The sequence below is a fragment of the Phaseolus vulgaris genome, chromosome 10 (genome assembly GCF_000499845.2).
Source record: "Phaseolus vulgaris cultivar G19833 chromosome 10, P. vulgaris v2.0, whole genome shotgun sequence".
NCBI classification, from domain to species: Eukaryota; Viridiplantae; Streptophyta; class Magnoliopsida; order Fabales; family Fabaceae; genus Phaseolus; species Phaseolus vulgaris.
In genome coordinates, this window is record NC_023750.2 from 36,741,991 (window position 1) to 36,763,205 (window position 21,215).

A 21,215-nucleotide genomic window follows, 5' to 3' on the forward strand; every position below is an offset into this window, starting at 1 on the left:
GTCAATATATAGGAAACCATAAACATCTCATAAATAATATGATTTAGAGTGACAATATTAGAAAAAAAAACCTAAACTTCTATTTCATTTACAAAATGAAAATCTTAATTTTTTTAAAAGGATGAATATATAATGGCTGACCCACTAACAAATTTTGATCAAGCGTCTATGGATTTGATTTTTTTTTTAAATAAGATTTGATACATGAAAAAGATATAATTGAGAATTGTTGCAATATAAGTTTGATCCACTCAAAACCTGCTCTCAATATAAAAACTATGTTTATACTGTTAAAAATCACCCCTTCTAATACATCTTTCTTCTTATTTCTTTATCTACTACCCTACAAAAGAAAAAAAAGTCATTAAATAGAAATTAATTTTAGAGACAAAATCATTACTTGTTATATTAACTAAATTAGATACTATTTTATAGACTAAAAAAATGATTGATATCTAAATTAGTTTCTATTAGTGATAAATAACTTTTAAATTGGTATATAATTAGCTACCAAAGTTTTAGCTACCAACTTTAGAATCTAAATAATTGGTAGCTAAAACCTTGGTAGTTGTTCTTACAGGGCCTAGAAACAATTAACTCATTCTCCTTTTGTCTTCTCAACTTCTCGGTCTCTTGATATTGACTTGGGCTTTCGGCTACAAGGTCCATAGACTTGAACTTGGACTAATTCTTGGGTGTGGGATATGGGCTATCACTTGTCGGGCTTGGTCAGATTCAACTTTCGGCTTCTGGGCTTATGGTCAACTCTCTTATGGTCAACTCTCAGGCAAGTGTGTACCTGCAAGGGGCTCCGATGATAAAGTCAGAATTGATTTTGCTTAATTATCAATAAATGGGGGAGGAGGTTCGGGTTCGTGAGTTTCTTCGGTATGAGTAATGCTGGGCGCCTTGAGAGGGAGTTGGATTAGGTGTATATAGGGAGCAAGAAGTTGTATGTGAATGTCCCTAAATACAAGCTCGTTGCGCCTAAACATAGGAGGACGGAAAGTAAGGAACAGAGGTTGTTAAGCATGGAGAAGCAACCGGTACATAAAACGCGTAACCAGAAGGACTATAAGCCCATAAGGAAGCAGAGCTGTAAGGACATGTGGGTAGAGAAGAAAGGGAAGAGGTCCTATGCTGAAGTGGTTACAGGGGAAGTTCAGGAACAGTGGAAGGGTCTCAGTATTGAAGCACAATACTCTATCATGCCATGGATGGAATGTAGTGCGATTGGGAAACTTAGAGAGGATGTAGATGAGGCTCGCCTAGAGGAAGAAATCGTGAAAGGAGGTATGGACATGTTCAGGGTCAGACCTTTGGGGGATAATACGGTAATGCTAACCCCAAGGGAAGGGGAAAGTATAGAGGTGGTTATCAAGCAAAACGGTGCATGGTTCGACAGTGTTTTCGCGAGTTTGAAGCCTTGGTCGGCCACTACCGTATCCAGTCATAGACTTGTCTGGGTTAGATGTTATGGCCTTCCCATATCGTTATGGAATAGAGAGTGCTTCTCTAAAATCGTTGGCCTGGTGGCACCGTCGGCTGCGTTGGTGTCCATTGATAGCCTGACGGAAACGTGGGCGACTCTGGAATACGCAAGACTCCAAGTTCGTATGTTGAAACTATACACTGCCAGATTAGCTAAGTGTGTGCAAGTTAATGAGCAGTTATGCAATATACTCGTGGAGGAGGAGGTGCCTGTGTCCATTGATGAAAGCTACAAGATCAACTACGCTTCCTCTGAATCTTTTGGCAGTGTATTCTCTACGGAAACTTATGTAGAAGAAACAAAGTTCTCAGATAATATTGGAGTGGCGGAGGACCGGATGTGGGAAGGGGAGGAGCGGTGGTTGACTGGGGAGAAAGCTGATCAAGCGGCTGAGGGAGGAGTTCAACAGTCCCTGAAAACGACAAAATGGTCCAAAGAAGGTTGCGTCTCGTACAACCTAATCGGGCCAGGGAAACGTACAGAAGCAAACACGAATGAAGAAATGAAAGTGCAGAAGGCGTCAGAAGGGGTTGACTTGCTCCCCTCTGACATTGCGAGCGGCACAGCTTTACACATTGTACCTCCTCTAGATGAGATGGCAAAACTGGTGATGGATATTGAAAATGTCAACAACTTGCACGGTTCGGATGTGGGCTTCGGTGTAATGGAGGCCCAATCAACTCCAGCCCAATTAAATCTGGAGCAAAATGGGAGGTGTGTTGAAGAGATGATTGGGCTTAGGGGCACTACGGGTTCCTCTAGCAAGACGAATGTAAACCAATCTGAAGGCTCAATAATGAGTCAATCTATCTCTTCTCATAAGCTGCATTACGAAGACTCGAATTATGGAGGTTGTGGGGCAGAAAGAGGGTCGTCTCTAAAGAGCTTGAAGGAGGGGAAAGAGGGGAAGATTGGGCACGGTGCCAGGAAGGGAGTTCAATCTTTCCATTGGCTAGAAGATAGAGGCATTAAAGGGAGAAGCGTGTCTAGTTCTCCACCACGAAGAAGGAAGAAGAAAATGCTTGCTGATTTAGGGGAGTCCTCGTCCCACCCGAGACGGTCTGCAAGGATAAGTGCGAGACTATCCAAGATGGATGCATATGTACCTTTAGCTTGTAGACAAGGTACGCCCCCTGTCTCACTATCTAATAAGGATATTAGTAATTGCAACACCCGGTTGTGTACCTCTCCTGCCATGGCCGAATCACCTTCGTTGTGGGAAATTGGGAAAAAAGCTGGTTTGAGGTGCCGGAAGGATGAAGCTGTGGTTATCCTTGAATATGATTCTATGGAAGTAAGGGATGCAGAGGTTTTAAATAATCCTAAGGAGGGGAGCAAGCACGGTGGGTTATGATAATTGTAGACTTCAATATAAGAGGTATGGGAGGAAATACCAAAGCAGGGTATTTAAGTCATCTTATAGGGAGGGAAGGAGTGGATTTTGTGTGTATTCAAGAAACAAAGGCTAAACGATTCTCTGATGCTAAATGCTTCTCGTTGTGGGGGAATAATAACAGTGGATGGTTACACTACGAAGGTGATAATGGTAGTGGTAGCTTACTTTCGATGTGGAATAAGGAGACTTTTGTTTATCAGAGTCACTTGATGAGTAAGGGTTTCATCGCCGTTTTTGGGTCTCACTCCAAAGCTAATATTAGATGTGTAATGGTGAATGTCTATGCATCATGCAATTTGAAAGAGAAGAAGATTCTATGCAGCATGTATATTATGGACACCAACACCTATTAGACGCCTTAGAGCAAACTCTTTTTTGTGTTTAAATTGAAAAGCAAACCAAGTAAACTCCCAGGAAAGAGAGGTGAGTCACAAGTGGACAAACTTAGAAACCAAGTATTTCCTAGCCAGAGTCTTCCCTGAATTGCTTTCAATATTAAAAAATCAAAGAGTAGCAATTGAAGTGTCTACCCTAAATGCAAGATCCTATAAAAAAAAACTAATGCAAATGCTACACTTAATGCTTAAAAAAAAGTTAGAGAAAAAAAATTATGTTAAAATAAATAAAATATAGAAAATAAAAATAGTAAACAAAAAAAAATAGAAATAAATAAAGATGACAAAACAAAAAATAAAGATAAAAGATATAAAGAAAGAAAATAAAACAAATCAAAACAAAATAAAGCTAAAAGATATATAGAAAGAAAATAAAAACAAATCAAAATAAAATAAAGGTAAGAGATATCCTAAATATTAGATTTTTTTTATTTTTTTATTTTTTTATTTTTTTATTTTTTTATTATTTTATTTTATTTTTCGTTTTTTTTATTGCTATAATAAATAAATAAAAACTAAAAGGAAGAAAACAAAGGTTAAATATGCAAAAAAAAAAAATTAGGAAAAAAAAATTATGCAGATAAGAAAGAAAAACCTGATAACCAAAATCAAATTGGATTCCCCGGCAACGGCGCCAAATTTGATAGTTGTCGTTTTGCTGTCAAATTAATATGATTCTAGCGTAGACTTGTCTAACACTAGAGAGATGATAGTATAATTGTGGACAAATGTCCTCAAGTCGTCTCCCAACGAATCCAATAGTAAAATCAGTTGATCAGGGTTTAAAATCTATCTGCAAACAATAAAAGTTAGCAATAACAATAAAGATAAAAATGGGGTTTGAGATAGTTGTGCAGAAAATATAAAAGAGATTAAAATAGCAAATAAAAAGCGGTTGATCCCAAGTTCTTCTACCATTGAATTCTTCACAGGTTCTCTAAAGATTAATCTTTTCTCAATCCTCCAACAGAGTTAAACCAAATTGAACATGCACCAATCTAATTCAACTGAAACTCACCAGTAAAACATGCGTCTACTTGTTTAATCAATACCCACTTTGTTCCATGCGTATACTCCATGGGAATGCTTACCTCCTCTCCCTTGAATCATGCGCCCAAGAAGTTAATTAGAACAATGCAAACTAACTAAGAAACCAAAGTTTAAGATAAGGAAGACTCTCAATCATGCGTTCAAGTACAACCTCTCACAAAAACTAGTTTTCCAGAAGATTAGACAATAAAAACAACTGCTATAGAGAATTAAAAATCGAAATTTTTATTGAACAAAACCTCAGAACTCAATGGGGAATTACAAAAGAATCAACCAAAAAGGTTTAGCCTTCCATGCGGAGGCAAAACAAAAGAATTACTAAGAAGAAAATAAACTAAGAAAACCCTATGAAGCTCTCCCTTTTCTCCTTGATGCTTGTGTCCTTTTATAGGCTTTTCTGCTCCAAGGATCTTGAGAGAATATTGTAGTTTATATTTTGTTAACCGTTTCCAAGTTTCTATCTTTTCATAATTCTTGTATTTTGCAGAAGATTTGCTTCCAATTCTGTGTCTGAGATATTGTAGATTTTATTTTCTCTTTCTTCACCTCAGAATTTGTTTCCTATTTTGGTTCAAGAAGTAACTTAGACTTTTGCATATTTGGCCCATTCACAAAGGTAGATGCTTCCTCTGGATAATTTACTCTAAAAACACAAAATTAACAATAATAATAGTTAAGGCCCAAATAAACCCAATTATAAGAATATTAATTAAAACAATGAATTTATTTATTATTATAGTCCAATAATCTATGAATAAGGCTAGTGAGTGTGAATAAATATATGCTCATCAAAGGTAGTGGTCTCTTCAGGCTTAAGGAGAAGCTTAAGAGGCTAAAGAGTGATTTAAAAGTCTGGAATAGGGATGTGTTTGGTAACATTCACACTAGGAAGAAGAATTTTTTGGAGGCTATCAAGGATCTAGACGACCAAGACTGTGCTAGTAGCCTTTCGGATTGCGATAGGGTGAAGAGATATGAGTTGATCTGTGATCTGCGGGAAATTGACAAGAAACTCGACTCTCTTATGTGTCAGAAAGCTAGAATTAAATGGCTTAAGTATGGGGATTCATGTACTGAGTTTTATCATTCGACCCTGAGATGGAGAAGGCTGAGGAACGAAGTAAAAGGGGTGGAGGTTGGGGGTCGATGGTGTGAGGAGCCTGGTACAGTTCGGTTAGAAGCAAAGAACCTTTTTGAAAAAAGGTTCAAAGCGACAAGGGATTATGGAGTCAGACTTGATGGGGTGGAATTCAAATCTCTCTCTGATGAAGAAAATTTGAGTCTAATTGTTGTCTTCTCTGAGGAAGAAATAAGGAATGCGATGTGGCAGTGTGAAGGCACGAAGAGCCCAGGTCCTGATGGCTTTAATTTTAACTTCCTAAAGAGTTGTTGGGAAACCTTTAAGGTTGACATAGTGGAAGCAGTGTTTCTCTTCCAGGAAACGGGGTATATTCCAGAAGGGTGTAATGCCTCCTTCATAGCCTTGGTACCAAAAGTAAGGGATCCGACATATCTAGAGCAATATAGACCTATCTCCCTCGTGTGTGCCATGTACAAAATCATAGCAAAGGTGTTGGCGGAAAGGATCAAAAAAGTGTTATCGTCTTGTTATAGATGAAAGTCAGTCGGCTTTCCTTAGAGGTAGAGGTATTTTAGATAGTGTGCTCACGGCTAATGAGATGGTGGAGGACCTAAGGAGGGAAGGGAGAAGAGGTTTGTGCCTAAAAGTAGACTTTGAAAAGGCATACGATTCTGTAAGATGGGATTTCCTCTATTATATGTTGCAAAGGCTGGGGTTTCATAGTAGGTGGATTAAGTGGGTCAAAGGATGCCTTGAAAGTGTTACAGTCTCAGTGTTAGTTAATGGGAGTCCTACGGATGAGTTTATTCCGTCTAGGGGACTGAGGCAGGGTGACCCTCTAGCACCGTTTCTCTTTTTAGTAGTAGCTGAAGGTCTGGCGGGGCTAGTAAGGCAATCAGTGAAAGCCCATCTGTTAAGTGGACTAAAAATAGGAAGGAAGGAGGTCGAGGTGAGCCTTCTCCAGTTTGCCGATGATACCCTGTTCCTGTGCGAGGATTCCTATGCCAATGTGGTTACTCTCAAGGCTATCCTCAAGGGCTTTGAGCTGGCATCGGGTTTGAAGATTAACTTCAATAAGTCAAAGTTAGCTGGTATTAATGTCCTTAGCAAAAATATCGAGTGCTACACAAAGACTTTGAATTGTGCACAGATGGATATTCCGTTCCTGTACTTGGGTATAGAAGTGGGGGCAATCCAAGGAAGAAAAAGTTTTGGGAACCTGTCATAAACAAGCTGAAATCCAGGCTTAGTATGTGGAAAGGAAGATTCCTGTCTATGGCAGGCAGAATATGTCTAATAAAATCTGTTATATCAACGCTGCCTCTCTACTACCTATCCCTGTTTAAAGTGCCAAATTCGGTCTGTAAAATTATCATCAGTGTCCAAAGGAGATTTTTGTGGGGCTGGGGCAAGGAGACAAGACCAATATCTTGGGTTAGGTACTTATGTAAACCAAAGGAAGAGGGAGGTCTAGGCATAAGAGACATCCGCAAGTTTAATGTAGCTCTCCTGGCTAAGTGGAAATGGCGGTGCATATCAAGTGAGAAAGGGAAATGGAAGGAGTGCCTGGATTCAAAGTACGGAACGGAGCAAGACGCTGTACAAATACCCCTGAAGTATCAATCATGGTGGTGGAGAGATTTAAGGAAAGTATGTGGGGAGGAAGGTGGAGTTGGGTGGTTTCAGGACGCAGTTGTTTGGAAAGTAGGGGCTGGGGACAAAGCTAGGTTCTGGGAGGATACATGGGTTGGTCGAGCCAACCTCAAATCTCTGTTTCCTAGACTGTATTCCTTATCTCTAAACCAAGGCCAGAAGGTACAAGAGCTTGGAGTATGGGATGATCTGGAGTGGAGGTGGTCCCTAAGGTGGAGGCGAGGTAGATTTGAGTGGGAAATCCCTTTAGAACTTGAGCTCGGAGGGCTTTTGGCTAGTGCTCATGTTGTCAAGGAAGTCAATGATGCCCATGTATGGACGGGTGATGTATCAGGAAGTTACTCTGTGAGATCAGCTTATGATCTCATAGACAAACCTGATAGGGGCCCTCAGTGTCAAGCTTTTAAGAATCTCTGGAAGGCTAAGGCTTTTCCCAATGTGATGATTACAGCCTGAAGGGTACTTTTAGGTAGAATTTCTACTAGAGTGAGCTTAAATAGGAGAGGGGTGGTGATGCAGAACACTCTATGTGCCTTGTGTCAAACAATGGAAGAATCATGCCAGCATCTATTCATGGAGTGTGATCATGCCATACGAGTGTGGAATCTGTGCCACAGATGGATTGGGATTCTATCTGTTCAACATAATGAGATTATGACTCACTTTGAAAGCTTCTACTTGGCTCAAGGCAGCAACAAACATAATCTGATTTGGAGAGGAGTGTGGGCAGCTGTAGTTCGGTGCATTTGGGAACAAAGGAACTTGATCGTGTTTGATAACGGAGTGGCAGACGCGGAAGAAATCTTCCACAAGGCACAGCTCAAATCTTGGCTATGGCTTAAACATAAAGAACAGGTTGGTGCTCGCTGTTTTGCGGACTGGATGATGAATCCAAGGTTGTGTATGAGTAGCTGTAATGAGAGAAGGAAGGAGGGCCAAAACTGATGGCAACTGGATGAAAATCCCAGCAGAGGGTGTTGTAGTATGAAGAGCGTAGGCATGGTAGATAGCAGAAAGATAGTGGATATGGCCTTGGCCGCCTTGCTGAAACAGCGATCTCCACGCGGGCGTAGTCGGTGGTCGTCGAAGGGTTGCAAAGGTCAACATGACCGCCGGTCGATGAAACGGCCATCTCCATGAGTGCGTAATCGGTGGTCGTCGATTTGAAATGGCGATCTCCATGTGTGCGTAGTCGGTGGTCGCCGAAGGTACGCAAAGGTCATCATGATCGCCGGTTATTGAAGCGGCGTTCTGCCAACATGAACGCCGGCCGACGAAGCGGCGTTTCCCATATGTATGGAGTCGGAGGTTGCTAAAGTTATACAAGGTCAACATGATCGTCGGTTGATGATACGACGATCTCCTTGTGCGTAGTCGGTGGTCGCTGTAGGTCATTATGATCGCCGGTTTAAGAAACGGCGATCTCCATGTGCGTAGTCGGTGGTCGCTGTAAGTATGCAAAGATCAACATGATTGCCGGTATGAGTCGACGTTCTCCATAGGTCAATATGATCGCCGGTTTAAGAAACGACGATCACCATGTGCGTAGTCGGTGGTCGCCGTAGGTATGCAAAGATCAATATGATCGCGGATCGATGAAGCGGCGTTCACCATTGTGTAATCGGTGGTCGCCGATGTTGGGTTTTTTGGTTTTTTTCTCTCGGGTAGGGTTTTCTCACTTTAAGGTTGTTCTGCTCCAACCATAAAGAAGAGTTTCGCTTATGGTTTTTTTAGGAAGTCCACTTCTGGGCACTGTATATGGGTTGGGATACCCCTGAAGTATCCCCTTTAATTTTATTTATTCATTGTTGATAAAAAAAAAAAAAATCAGATAAAATTCACTCTACTTACCTCTAAAGCATATCACCTATTTATAACACTCACTTATTGGGTTTTTGAGTTAATTGGGGTTTTACTCTTTTCACCCTTGCAATTACTAGATATATTGTAGTTGTTTTGGACCCATCTATTGGGCTTTGGTAAAGTGTTTCCTGATCTTTATATTTGTTTATTTTAATTTAGCCTTTCATTATGCTAATGACTTCTCGTCCTTTCGGTCTGTCCAATACAGTAGCTAGATATTGTAATGAGTTACCCGTCGAACTATCCTTTAAATCATGTTTTTTGTCATTAGTTTCATTTTGATCCATTTGCTAAGCTAATCAATGACCACATAAGTATAATAAACTAAGACCGACATCAAATCACTTAAAATAAAGTTTATTCTTCTCTTTCTTACTCCTTGAAAATCATTCCTTGTAATACATGTTCTCATTTTATTTATATATGTTAATGGTTATGATGTATCCCTAAAATCTCGAATTAGGGATGCATTAAACATGTTTTATGTGATTATCTCAAATTTAAAAATTATTCCTTTAATCGATCGACATTCGTTATTTTTGGGAGGGTACAAAAATGAACACTTCATAAAAAGTGACTATTTAGGTTTTCGAATGTTTAATCACTAGTAGAGTTGATAAATACTCCATGTAATGAAAACTTGGTTGAAAATTTCTTAAAAAGAGAGAATTTTTTACTTAAGCTTCAAAACAAAGACAAGTTAAGCTTCTAAAACTTAGTTTCATGATTTGGATCTTGATGTTTTTGGTTAGGATTTGGTGTGATTGATTTAAGGAAGGCTAAGGGCAGATTTTTAAGCAATCTTAGGAAGTTCTTGAAGGTTTAGAAGAAAATCTTAAGTTTCTTATGGTAGGGATAATGAAAGCTTAATTAGGTAAGCAAAAATAAGTTTCTTAGTTGGTATTTCTTGGAGTTTTGATGTTATAACAACGGAGTTAGGTTTCATATAAGACTAGGTTTAAGAAGACTTGTTTTGAACGATAAAACCTTCCTTAAAGGTTTCTTGGGTGATGGACGAATGATATGTGAGGCTCGGTGAAGGATTTTCAGTAGTTAGGTGTAGTGAAGGGAGTTTGGCTGAATATGGTTCTTGAATTTTAGGTTGTTCTTGACAACTTTTGATTGATGAAAAAACAAGAGATGCACATAAAAGATGCAAAAATGAAATTGAAATAGACAATAGAAGATAGTAAAAAATTACAAAGTAAATGAAATAAGGGTAAGATACTATGGTGGATATCATACTAGATGTACATAACCAAGAAGGTGGGCTATAACCACTAAAGGTCCTTAATATACTCTCTAGTATGTTCTGAAAAAGATAAGAGAGTTATTGGTTATTGAGAAAAACTCAATTAATTATACAAATAACCAAGAAGGTGGGCTATAACCACTAAAGGTCCTTTTTCTCTTTTTGTATGTAAGATCCCTATCTATTATTTGTAAAATTGGAATGATTTCTAATTGACTTTTGAAACTTTAGCCTTTTACTTAAAAAAAAACTCTTACCCTTATTCATTTAAGAAAAGTTTACCTTTTTAACATTTAAATTACATGCTTTTTGGGTGTGGTTTATATGTTATGCTGTCTAAACTTACCTTTGTATAAAATTAACATATTATAGGTTGAAGTATGCCCTATAGATTCATTAATTTTCATGTAGGCTCCACAATGATACCGTATTTAAAGATTAATTTGCCATACAAAAAATTTAAGTAACATAAAAATTCTTCATATTTAGTTAACTCTTTTGAAAATATTCCTAATTATATAAAATAGCATTATTAACCAAGGAAATAAGAGAAAGTGTGTGCATGAAAAGATAGGAAGAGAGGTAGTGTTTTAAGAGAAACATAGTAATGTTATATTGAATAAGATTTGACCAACTAAAATTTATCCCACAAATAGTTTTAATAAATGAAATTAAATTGTAAAAAAAAACATATTCGTTAAAATAAATAAAAAAGTGTCCACCATCATGAAAAATTGACCATTCATTTCAAAGTAGAAGGAATTGATTTCATTTTAGATTGTAATCTTAATTACTATTATGAGATTTAAGTAGCATCTTCTTCACTTTCCATTCTCTCTCATATCTGAAAAGGACTTTTCATCCTTGCCTTAATTCTAGGAACATAGTGAACAATGGAATATCCATCACATTAGTGATTGCACCAAATGTCAGAAGATTAATAGCTCCATCCTCTTCCATTCTTTTTTCTTCCAAAACTCAATCCAACCAAACAATTACACATAATTTTTTTTGGGAAAGTTCCCAATTGCTGTTAATGATCTTCACAATAGTTTTCATATGCATGAATTACTTGTTTATCCTAATTATAATGAAGCCAAGTTGATCAAGAATAAAAGACAAATTTAATAAAATTATATTAACATTTGTAAACTTTCTTTTTACCATGTCATTGAGTAAATAATTTTTCATACTTGTAGGTGTCTTTAATTCTTTTTTGAAAAATTAAGAAATATAATAAATTCTCCAAAACTTTTAAAAATATTTATTAAAATTATATTTTACACTTTTTATTCCTTTATAAACTAATTAAAAGTAATAAAGGTATAAATAAATAGTTAATATTGTCTAAAAAATTTAAAAATCACACATATATAGAAACAAAAATATTTCAAAAATAAAACTTTGAAAACTTTTAATGATAATCTCTTTTTAAGTTATTCCTACAGTGACTTTTCATTGATTCTCAATATAAAAATTTACACTAACAATACATAAAAAATAAAAGTTAAAAAAGGAAAAATATCATTTACCCGAGTCTCTTTCCAATTTATTAAAATATTATGTTAAGATTCCCCAGTTTCAAAATTAAGTATATCCAATTTTAATAGAATTAAATTTGAATCATTAAAAAATAACTGGAGGGTATTCCCAAACTAGTCTTAACCATATATATATATATATATATATATATATATATATATATATATAACATTGGAAGGTATCCATGGTAGAGGAAACTGATTTTGATGTGTAGCCAAAGAAGCACTTAATCCATTCAAGTAAAGGAGTAAGAATAAATAAGATTGCATGAGGAAATCAATGGTACATTATTTACAGTGAAAGTGTTGAAGAGTAAGAACTAATAGAAAGGAGAATTTTCCACTATCACAACCAAGTGCATTACATTTGATGAAGTGAATTAACATGACTAGAACATCATGTACAAGTAAGATAGAATGAGAAGAGCAGATCATACATGCAAGACTAGGGATCTGCCTTACCAGCAACCTGTTCATCACTAGAATCATATTCATCTTCACTTAGCTCCTCATCACTGGATTGTTCTTCTGTTGCAGCTCCTATGTCCTCAGGTTTAGCATACTTCTCACAGTATTCTGAAATTTGAAGTAAAACACACACAAATGTTACATTCAGAAACCAATGCTCCTGAAAATCATATAGAAATTGTTTTTGGCAACAATTCAAGCCCAGATAACAAATCAAACTCAAGAGGGATACTTTCTACAAGTCAGTGCTCATAAAAGTCAGCAAAAAGACAAAGTGATTCTAAATTTCCTTATGAATGATATACATATCATTGCCCGTGTGGAAACTTCACATGGTTCAACTGATTGACAATGAAGAAAGGTATGAACTTTAGTGGTGGTAAATGTGGATAATGGCCATTGAGTTTTCAACCAGACCCACATATTGACACAAGTAACATTGGCACAACGAAATGATGCAGGGGTAACGTGATGGCATCTCATAATTAAAAAGCTAATTATCAAATTATCTCCATCTACTAACTCAATGAAAGGTTTATTTCTTTACTTTTCTGTTTAGGATTAGGAGGAAGTGTCAAAGCAGTGGTAAATGGAGGTAAATCAACTCTTTTGGCAGATGATTATTATAGATAGTAAAGTTTATGATGCAGTCAATGGAAGAAAGAGAAGCAAAAGATTGTGTTAGCAATTGGATAACAAAAGGGGACTGTGAATTATCAGTAAATTGTTAAAACTGTTTGTGAGATTGTGTAGGTCAATGCACAATCTTGTCAATGTGAGTGAACATTAAAAAATACAGACATGTATATTAAATGAAATTTCAACATCAATGAGCACCTTTAACCCTTTGTTCATAACTGGTTCGATCACGCATCAGTAAAGCTGCAGCTTCTCCATTCAAGGGGTCTGACGGATTGGGATACAGAAGAAGTTGTGGTAAAAACACCTCAAACACATTGACAAGATCTGAAGGAATGCATATACTTTAGACATATAACAATAAACCAAGAAATTTCTTAATAGGAAACCAAATATTTTCTCCAAGAGTTGGGTTTAAAGAAAGAACATTACCAAACATGGGACTCCAGGTTTGATTGATAACATCAAGACAAACTGATCCTGACCTGAAGTTATCATTATCCAATGTGATCAATCACTTAACTGTTCCTAAAATTAACACAAGGTAAATTACTCAAGGTATATAGTTTCATAGCAATAGTACAAGGTTCTTACATCTCATCAACATTTGGGTGATAGATCTTATTGATAAAGCCTATGGAAGGAGATTTATAAGGATAAGCATCTGGCAGCTCAACTCTTACTTTCCACACACCTCCATGATAAGGACCTGCAAGGAACCATCACAAGTATGAAAAGGATTAAAAAAGATCAGAGGTCCATAACTCAGTAACAACAACTTTCGAAAACAAACATTCGATCTCAGCTCAATATCTAGAACCAAGGACAGAACAATAAACAAAAGTAAAAAACAGCAACCATCATGCCCATAAATTCCTAGTAACCAAAAACCAATCCGTAAAAAAAACCATCCCCATCTTTTCCGGTAAAAAATTATTTTCCTATTAAGACTTAGAGAGCCACAATATGAAGAAGGAGAAATCAATAAGAAGACAAATAGAAATTGCTTTGTGCAATAACTCTGCAGAATGCACACGGAGCAATCAACACATGAAATAAAAACAAGAATTAAAAGGAGACAAGATTATGAGTTCCATACAAGAATCTTGATGTTGCCAACCAAATCTAAATCTAGAACCACAAAAGTCAATATAGGGTTAATCACCACATACCACAAATAGCAACCCATCCTTTTTCATCCAAAAAAGTTCACAAAAATCACCAAAACTAGTGACAAAGATAAAACAAAGGAGAATTTACTCTCATTGGGTCCATGGAAATGCACATAGAACTCTTGCATTCCATCGTTAATCATCTCCACCTTGTAGTCACTCATCATCCTAACAATTGAAGAGAAAAAAAGCCCAAAATCAAGAGAAGAATCCAGAGTCAAACTCAGACACCCAATTAGAAAAAGATTGTAACTTGAATGAAAACAAAAAAACAAAAATGAAAAAAAAGAGGTGGGTATTAACAGTTTCATCAAGTCCATCTCTCGCCGCTTGCTTGGAGAAGACATGGTATTTGATTTTCCTTTGAGTGTCTGTGATGTTTTCTTTTCCTTAGTTACTTGCTTTTCAGGAATTAAGAGAGAGAATGAGAGAGATGTTTGGGAAGAAGAGAAAGAAGAGGTTTGTGGGAGACCTTTGCTTGTGCAACTGGTAGAAGAAAATTGGTTCAGACAGCAATCACCAAAACTGGGGACTTACATAGTAACAATAATCAAAAAAATAAAAATATTTTTTATCAATGAAAATACATTGTTTACATAAGCAGAGTGTAACAAAAACTAAATTTGCTAAAAAAGGATCCATAGCTTTGGCTTTTGTTTGATAATCAAGAACAAAATTAAAAAGCTAAAAAAATTAGAAAAGAAAATAACCCTGAAAATAGACATTGAAGTAATAGCCTACCCTTTTACATGCCTTGCAAGATTCCTTCAAACCTAATTCCCATTTCCCATGTTGCACCTTTTCACCGTCTAAGTTAAAATATTCCACCTTTAATATTTTGGTAAATTAAATAATAGAAGATTTGGTCATTTACGTTTCATTTTGTTCCCCACGTCATAAACCCTTACCTAGAGTCACATGTCAAATGTAACATTAAAATCCATTTCAATGCCTGAACTAATTGTATATAACTATTCCACTTCAGTATCTGATATGTTAAAAAAAAAATTGTTCATATATTTTAAATCAGATAATTTAGAGCTTAGTTTACACTGTTCTTATCCTTTTAAAGACAAAACGTGTGGGAACATCATCCATATCTAGATGATTCTCCAGTGGGACAAGTAAATACATTAAAATCACAAAGCAAAACAAAAAACTCTGTCGCATGTTTTTTTTACTGCAAGATTCTTTATTGCATGAATCCCACTTAAACATATTTGGTTGGTTTTTTTATTAGCTGATAATTCTAAAATGATGAAGTTATGACACATAGTTTCTACAGCAGTTAATTCCATAGCTTATCCTAATTACAGTGTGTGAGTGTTGTGATGCATACACAACAGCATGAGTCCATTATGTTGATGATGATTCATTGTTTTAACTTTGTTGGACGGTGGTGAAGCTTTTTGTTTAGGTATGGTAGGACAAAGGCGTGTAAAAGTGAAATTCAGATGCATTTCACTTCGGTCTTGGAGAGTGGATAGATACAAAATTTGAATCAGAAACAGAAAAGAAAACAAGTGGGTGTGATTATTTGAGGTACAGAGCAGCATTATTTATTATTATTATTATTTGTTATTTGCTTTCCGACATTGGAAAACCAGAATAAAGTAATGATGATGAGTCATGGAATGGATGACTCATCTACAGGAGAGAGAGAGAGAGAGAGAGATAGGGAATTTGGTTCTCTAATGTTACCCATTTCACACATCTTCTTTTACCACAAAGTCAAATGGAACCATTTTGCAGGCTTAATTAGGTGTTATTATCATTAGAGAATTTTTATTTTGGACCCAAAAGATCTATAACGCTTCAAATATGTTCTATATTTACTTGTTATATTGGATGGTTGAATGGTGATAGTAATTTTAATTTCTTTTTCTTTCTAATTTTGAGAAAACAGATTGATAACTAGAATCAAGAAATCAAATAGTTGAAGAGATTGTGTTGTTGAAGAAATTTTATATCTTGAGTGATTATGGGAATGTGGTTCATCTTTATGGGTATATGGGTGGACATGATTGAGAGGTCAAAGGTCTTAGTCAAGCTTTTGTCTTCCTATCCAACACTTAATTTCTTTTGATTTGGTAATAAGTCGATATTGATAGAAGTAGTCGAAACATCGAATGTAGTTTTTGGTCTTTGTAATGTTCTCGTTTGATATCCTCATATTTGGTTATAACATGAATACAGTATTCTGTGTTAATGTCGAAAACATTGCCACTTATCCTTTTATACAGGGAAGGAAAGAAAAATCAGAGGACGAACACGAGAGAAAATATAAGTGAAGTTGAAGACTGGAGTGGTAACTTAGTAAAAAATAATGAATCTCAACTAGGACTTTAGTTTAATCTAGAAACACATGTATTTTTAGCTGACCTTATCTTCTATTTTTTAAAAATTTATGAATTTTTTGTTATGCTCTACGAGTTTCTTTTTCCCTTGGGTATCCAATTTTACTTTTAGTCTTTCTTAAATTATCTATTGAAGGTAAATTTTTGTTATTTAAACTATTTTAATATGAGGAGAAAATATTGAGATTGTTATATTTAATACTTATTTTTTGTTAAGATTTTTTCTAGATCGGTTTTTATCCTATTTAGATAAGTTTTTAACTAATTGGATATGATCTATGACACCACATAGTCTTTCAGTCTCATATATGAATCTTAGAGGTTTATTAATCGAAACTGACCCTATGACACTACACAATCCTTCCAAGTATGAGTAAATACTTATTTTAATTAAGTCGGTATTCTACCTTTTAATATTTTGAACTTAGCTTTATGTTTCCTAAACTGAACTTTTATACTAAATACATCTTATTTTATCTTTCAATCTCCTTTACTTTATAATACTCCAACCAAAATAATCTTAAAAACATGCCTCGAGAAAAAGACAATCATCAAAATGTATGACTTGGTGATGATTTTGATTGGATTGAGCATTGGGCTCTATATCATCCAAATTCTTGACTTGAAATTATTTTTATTTGATTGGATCGAGTATTGGACTCGACACCATCCAAATTCTTGACTTGAAATTATTTTTATTTGATTGAACAAAGCATTGGGTTCGGCACCATCCCAAGTTCCTAACTTGAAATGATTTTTATTTGATTAGACCGAACAATGGGCTTGACACCATCCCAAATTATTGACTTGAAATGATTTTCATTTTATTGGACCGAACATTTGGCTCGACATTATCCAAGTTCTTGACTTGAAATAAATTTTATTTAATTGGACCGAACATTAGGCTCGACACCATCCAAGTTCTTGACTTGAAATAAATTTTATCTGATTAGACCGAGTATTGGACATGACATCATCCAAGTTCTAAACTTGGGAATGGTTTTTATTCTCTTCATTGAAAACATCAATTGAACATATAATAATTATTCTTGTTAAAAACCTTATAGGAAAAATCAATAATATAAAGACCCATAAGTAAAAGAGAGTACATGATCAACTAAAATAGAAACGAAGATTAATCACATTTCATGTTCTTAGTATAAGGTCCCTGTCCAATGATTTCAAATGATATGTTCCCCTTACAATTACTTCACGAACGCGATATAATTCCAATAATCAATTAAAATAAAAACTAAGACTAATCACATTCCATATTTTTTTGTATAAGGCCACTGTCCAGTGATTCCAAACGATATGTTCTCCTTCCTATTCTTTCACGAACGCGATATGGTTTTACTAAAAATATCAATCAAACATATGATAAACACAAGACAATTATCTTCATTACGCCTCATTAAAAATCTTATAGAAAAAACAAAATGTAAAAGACCTATAAGAAAAAAAGTACATAACTTAAACACAAAAATTCGCGACATCTCATGTTTAAGATCATCTCTCCTTCCTATTGTGTCATTTTCCTTCTTTTCACTTGAATTTATGAAAATGAAGCAAGATTGATTTATCTGCTCCCACAGTGGATGCCAAAATATTCTAGTAAAAACTGATAAATCTTAACTAGATCATTGAATTTAAATAAGAAACATAGGAATCTTTGTATTGTAACTAAACTTATGTTCTACCTTCTTTCAATCTTACGCATCACTCCTTTTATTTAACGAAGGGATGAAGGTTTTCATTTAATACATATAAAAGCATGAAACCGGTTTTCATTTAATACATATAAAAGCATGAAACCTAATTACTTATTTAATGAGGAAATGAATGTTTAGATTTGATTTAATGTAGAAATTAAGAATATCAAAATGAGTAATATTAATTTTAAGCTTAATGTTAGAATGTTAGAATTATTTTTTCTAACATATTACTATCAATGATTTTTTACAGTGTCATTCTGAAGTAATTATAGACATGTCAAAATTAGATTCAACCTTTAACTACTCTTGCAGATGATGACTAAAGAAAATAATAGTTTTAGCCTTATCTAAGTAAGATGCTTTATTTATTTATTTTCTTTCAAGACTCAAATGTAGTTCAACATTTAATATCCAAAGATAATTAAATCTTTCTTTCCCATAATATCACGTCTTACACATTCAAATTTTATAAGATTTAAAATATTTATAACTAGAAGAAATTAGAATATTGATAATAATCACAATGTAAAATAATTATTAAACTAATAAAATAAAAAGTGTTGGAATAGCAAAAAAAGAGGAAGAGAGGATAGAAAATAAATTGTCTGTATTAATTTACTAAAGAATATTTTATCTATAGGTACAACATATACAATTAAAAAATACAACTCAAGAGTTAATGTTTAAGTCATAGATTACAAATATAAGTTCATATAAATATTAATAACTATGTGCAATGTAGAAAATCAATGGAGAAATATTTCATAACAATATTCGAAAGTTATAATATAATTAAATATAAAATCTATTCATCATGATCTAGCAAAATTTTCTTTATTATGTAATGGAAGATTAATCATAATTATAATTTCTTGTATGATTTTGTAAGATATAGACATCCAACATAATTCACAAATTTAATTTAAACATGGAAAATATCTATATATATTTTTGTTTTTTTAAGAAAATAAACGATCAACGTTAAGGTGGTTAGAGACTTAAAAATTGGCTCATAGTTCCTGTCCTATTCTTAGCAATAGGTTAATTAATACTGTATTTATTTTTTCTATATATTTTCTTTAAAACTGTTTTAAATTTAATTGTATTAATGTGCAAATTAATTCAACAGTTAAAACTGTACTTAAAAAAAGTTAATATTGTATTATTTGTATATAATTTATTTTAAATTATATGTATGTATATGAAAATAATTTATTTTCATTTTATTTTACTCAAATCTTAAATATTTTTATCATTATATATATAGTAAAATTATTTTAAAATTTGACTAAATTATATTGTAACAGGCGTGAAAAACAGAAAACTCACACACCCCTCCCCACATAGGCACAGATTTTTTTTTCTCTCTCAATCTCTCCCTCTTCTATTCCTTCTCTCCTAATTTTCATTATTTTAAAATTTGATCGCATCACGTTGTATATGAGGAATTAAGAAACATTTCTACTTGATCATATTTTCAAATAGAATAAGTTCTTTTTATTCTAAAAATCCATTATTCTCTATTTTTCTCTTATGTCATCAATCTTAGTGGGATCAGTTAAAAAGAGTAATCCTCTCAACTTATTCTATTATATATATACTGAATTTTTATTCTGTTTGGATAACTTGCATTAGACCCTTAAATCTTGAAGTTTATACAGACTGAGAGAATAAAATTCTAGAGGTTGCTTGTAAAACAAGCAATTAAGGTACGGGAAGCTAACTTTACCTTTTTAAATAGCACCCTAGGCTAGAATATCTAAATGTGGAAGGGACGTGGTCCTCATATTCAATTTCTCTTGCAGGGATGTTGTGTGTTTATATATTGTGTTATTTGTTTATATATTATTTAAACTTGTAGAAATATTAGATTTTGATGATTTAGTATTTAAGTGTTGTTTTTTTTATGTTAAATAGACTTTTGAATATTGTGGATTGCATTTTGAATGATATTGTATGATGAGAATGGTATGGAATTGAATTCATATATTTGGAATAATGTATGGACCGATGTTTGTTTGTGTATTAAGTATTGATGTCTATGTGGTAACAGAGATCTCTGAGTTTTACTGATGATCTAAGTCGCATAGACTAAGATAACAGGTGGTGAGAAGTTGATGGAGGAGTTCATGCACACCGTGACAATATGAGATGCACGGCTTGAGTTGTATTGAACTTACCTTGATCATTTTTCTTGGATTCACTGGTAATCTTTGGATCAGTTGTTAGACTCTGGTAGGACTTACTTAGTATGGATCTTTTGGAAGGCGTTTATTGTTATTATGTTTGTTGAATATCTTAGATGTGTAGATCCATGTGAGATCTGATTATTTTATGTTGGAATTTGAAGAAGATTGAATAATTGAGAAATTGATTCATGTAATTTGGTTTTTTCTTTTGATTTGATTGTGTATATTATAAAATTTTATTTTCACTAGCTGACCCTACTTTTCTTGTTGTGTTGTGAACTGCGATGACTGTACTATGTATACGAGCAAATAATTATATAGGTTTTTAAGGTTCTGAAGGGCATTAGAATGTTCTTTTGAACCTTATACTTCATGTATTGTAATAGTTATATATATTTTTGAGATATTACATAACTTATCTTTTGTAAATGAATTTAGTTGTTATAGCATGAGTTTTTGAATTTTATCTACTAGTTTTTTAAAACATTGTTGAACATACAACTTTTAAGTTTTTTTTAGTTGAAATCAGTCAATTATCATAAAAGTATATTATAAATATAATTATTTCAAAAGATGTATAGGTTCAGTTTCAATTGAAATTTGATTTTAAATTTTAGATTATTATTATTATTATTATTATTATTATTATTATTATTATTATTATTATTATTATTATTATTATTATGACAATTACGACTTTTTTTATATTTAAAATAATTGATTATCGTAAAATAAATTATAAATATACATAAATATGATTTTTAAAATTTAAAATGATAATATTTATGATCCTAATACATTATCCATTTTTTATAAAAAAAATTATCTGCAAAAACATTGTTAGATTACTACATTATGTTTTTAATGAGTAACTTCTTACATTAAAAAATAAAGAAGGATAATTAACATATTACGAATACAAAGTTCTTTTATCTATAATATGTTCAAAATA

General features: G+C 33.7%; 2 protein-coding genes across 3 annotated transcripts; one reads left to right on the forward strand and one right to left on the reverse strand.

Moving 5' to 3' along the window:
• Positions 1-7,613: 7,613 nt before the first annotated feature.
• Positions 7,614-8,012, forward strand: LOC137817999 (uncharacterized). Its single transcript, XM_068621225.1, has one exon. It carries the CDS (start codon positions 7,614-7,616, stop codon positions 8,010-8,012), a length of 399 nt encoding a protein of 132 aa, XP_068477326.1.
• A 3,952-nt stretch (positions 8,013-11,964) lies between these two features.
• LOC137818945 (ubiquitin-conjugating enzyme E2-23 kDa-like) lies at positions 11,965-15,037 on the reverse strand. 2 transcript variants are annotated; one of them, XM_068622610.1, is made up of 6 exons: positions 14,744-15,037; positions 14,091-14,170; positions 13,425-13,539; positions 13,263-13,315; positions 13,029-13,157; positions 11,965-12,299 (listed from the first exon to the last, which is right to left on the reverse strand). In XM_068622610.1, the coding sequence occupies exons 2-6, from the start codon at positions 14,167-14,169 to the stop codon at positions 12,169-12,171; spliced, it is 507 nt and encodes a 168-aa protein (XP_068478711.1). In that variant the 5' UTR covers position 14,170; positions 14,744-15,037; the 3' UTR covers positions 11,965-12,168. The 2 variants fall into 2 exon arrangements, with proteins under 2 accessions (XP_068478711.1, XP_068478710.1); XM_068622609.1 differs by having other exon boundaries at positions 14,306-14,753.
• Between the last annotated feature and the right edge of the window lie 6,178 nt (positions 15,038-21,215).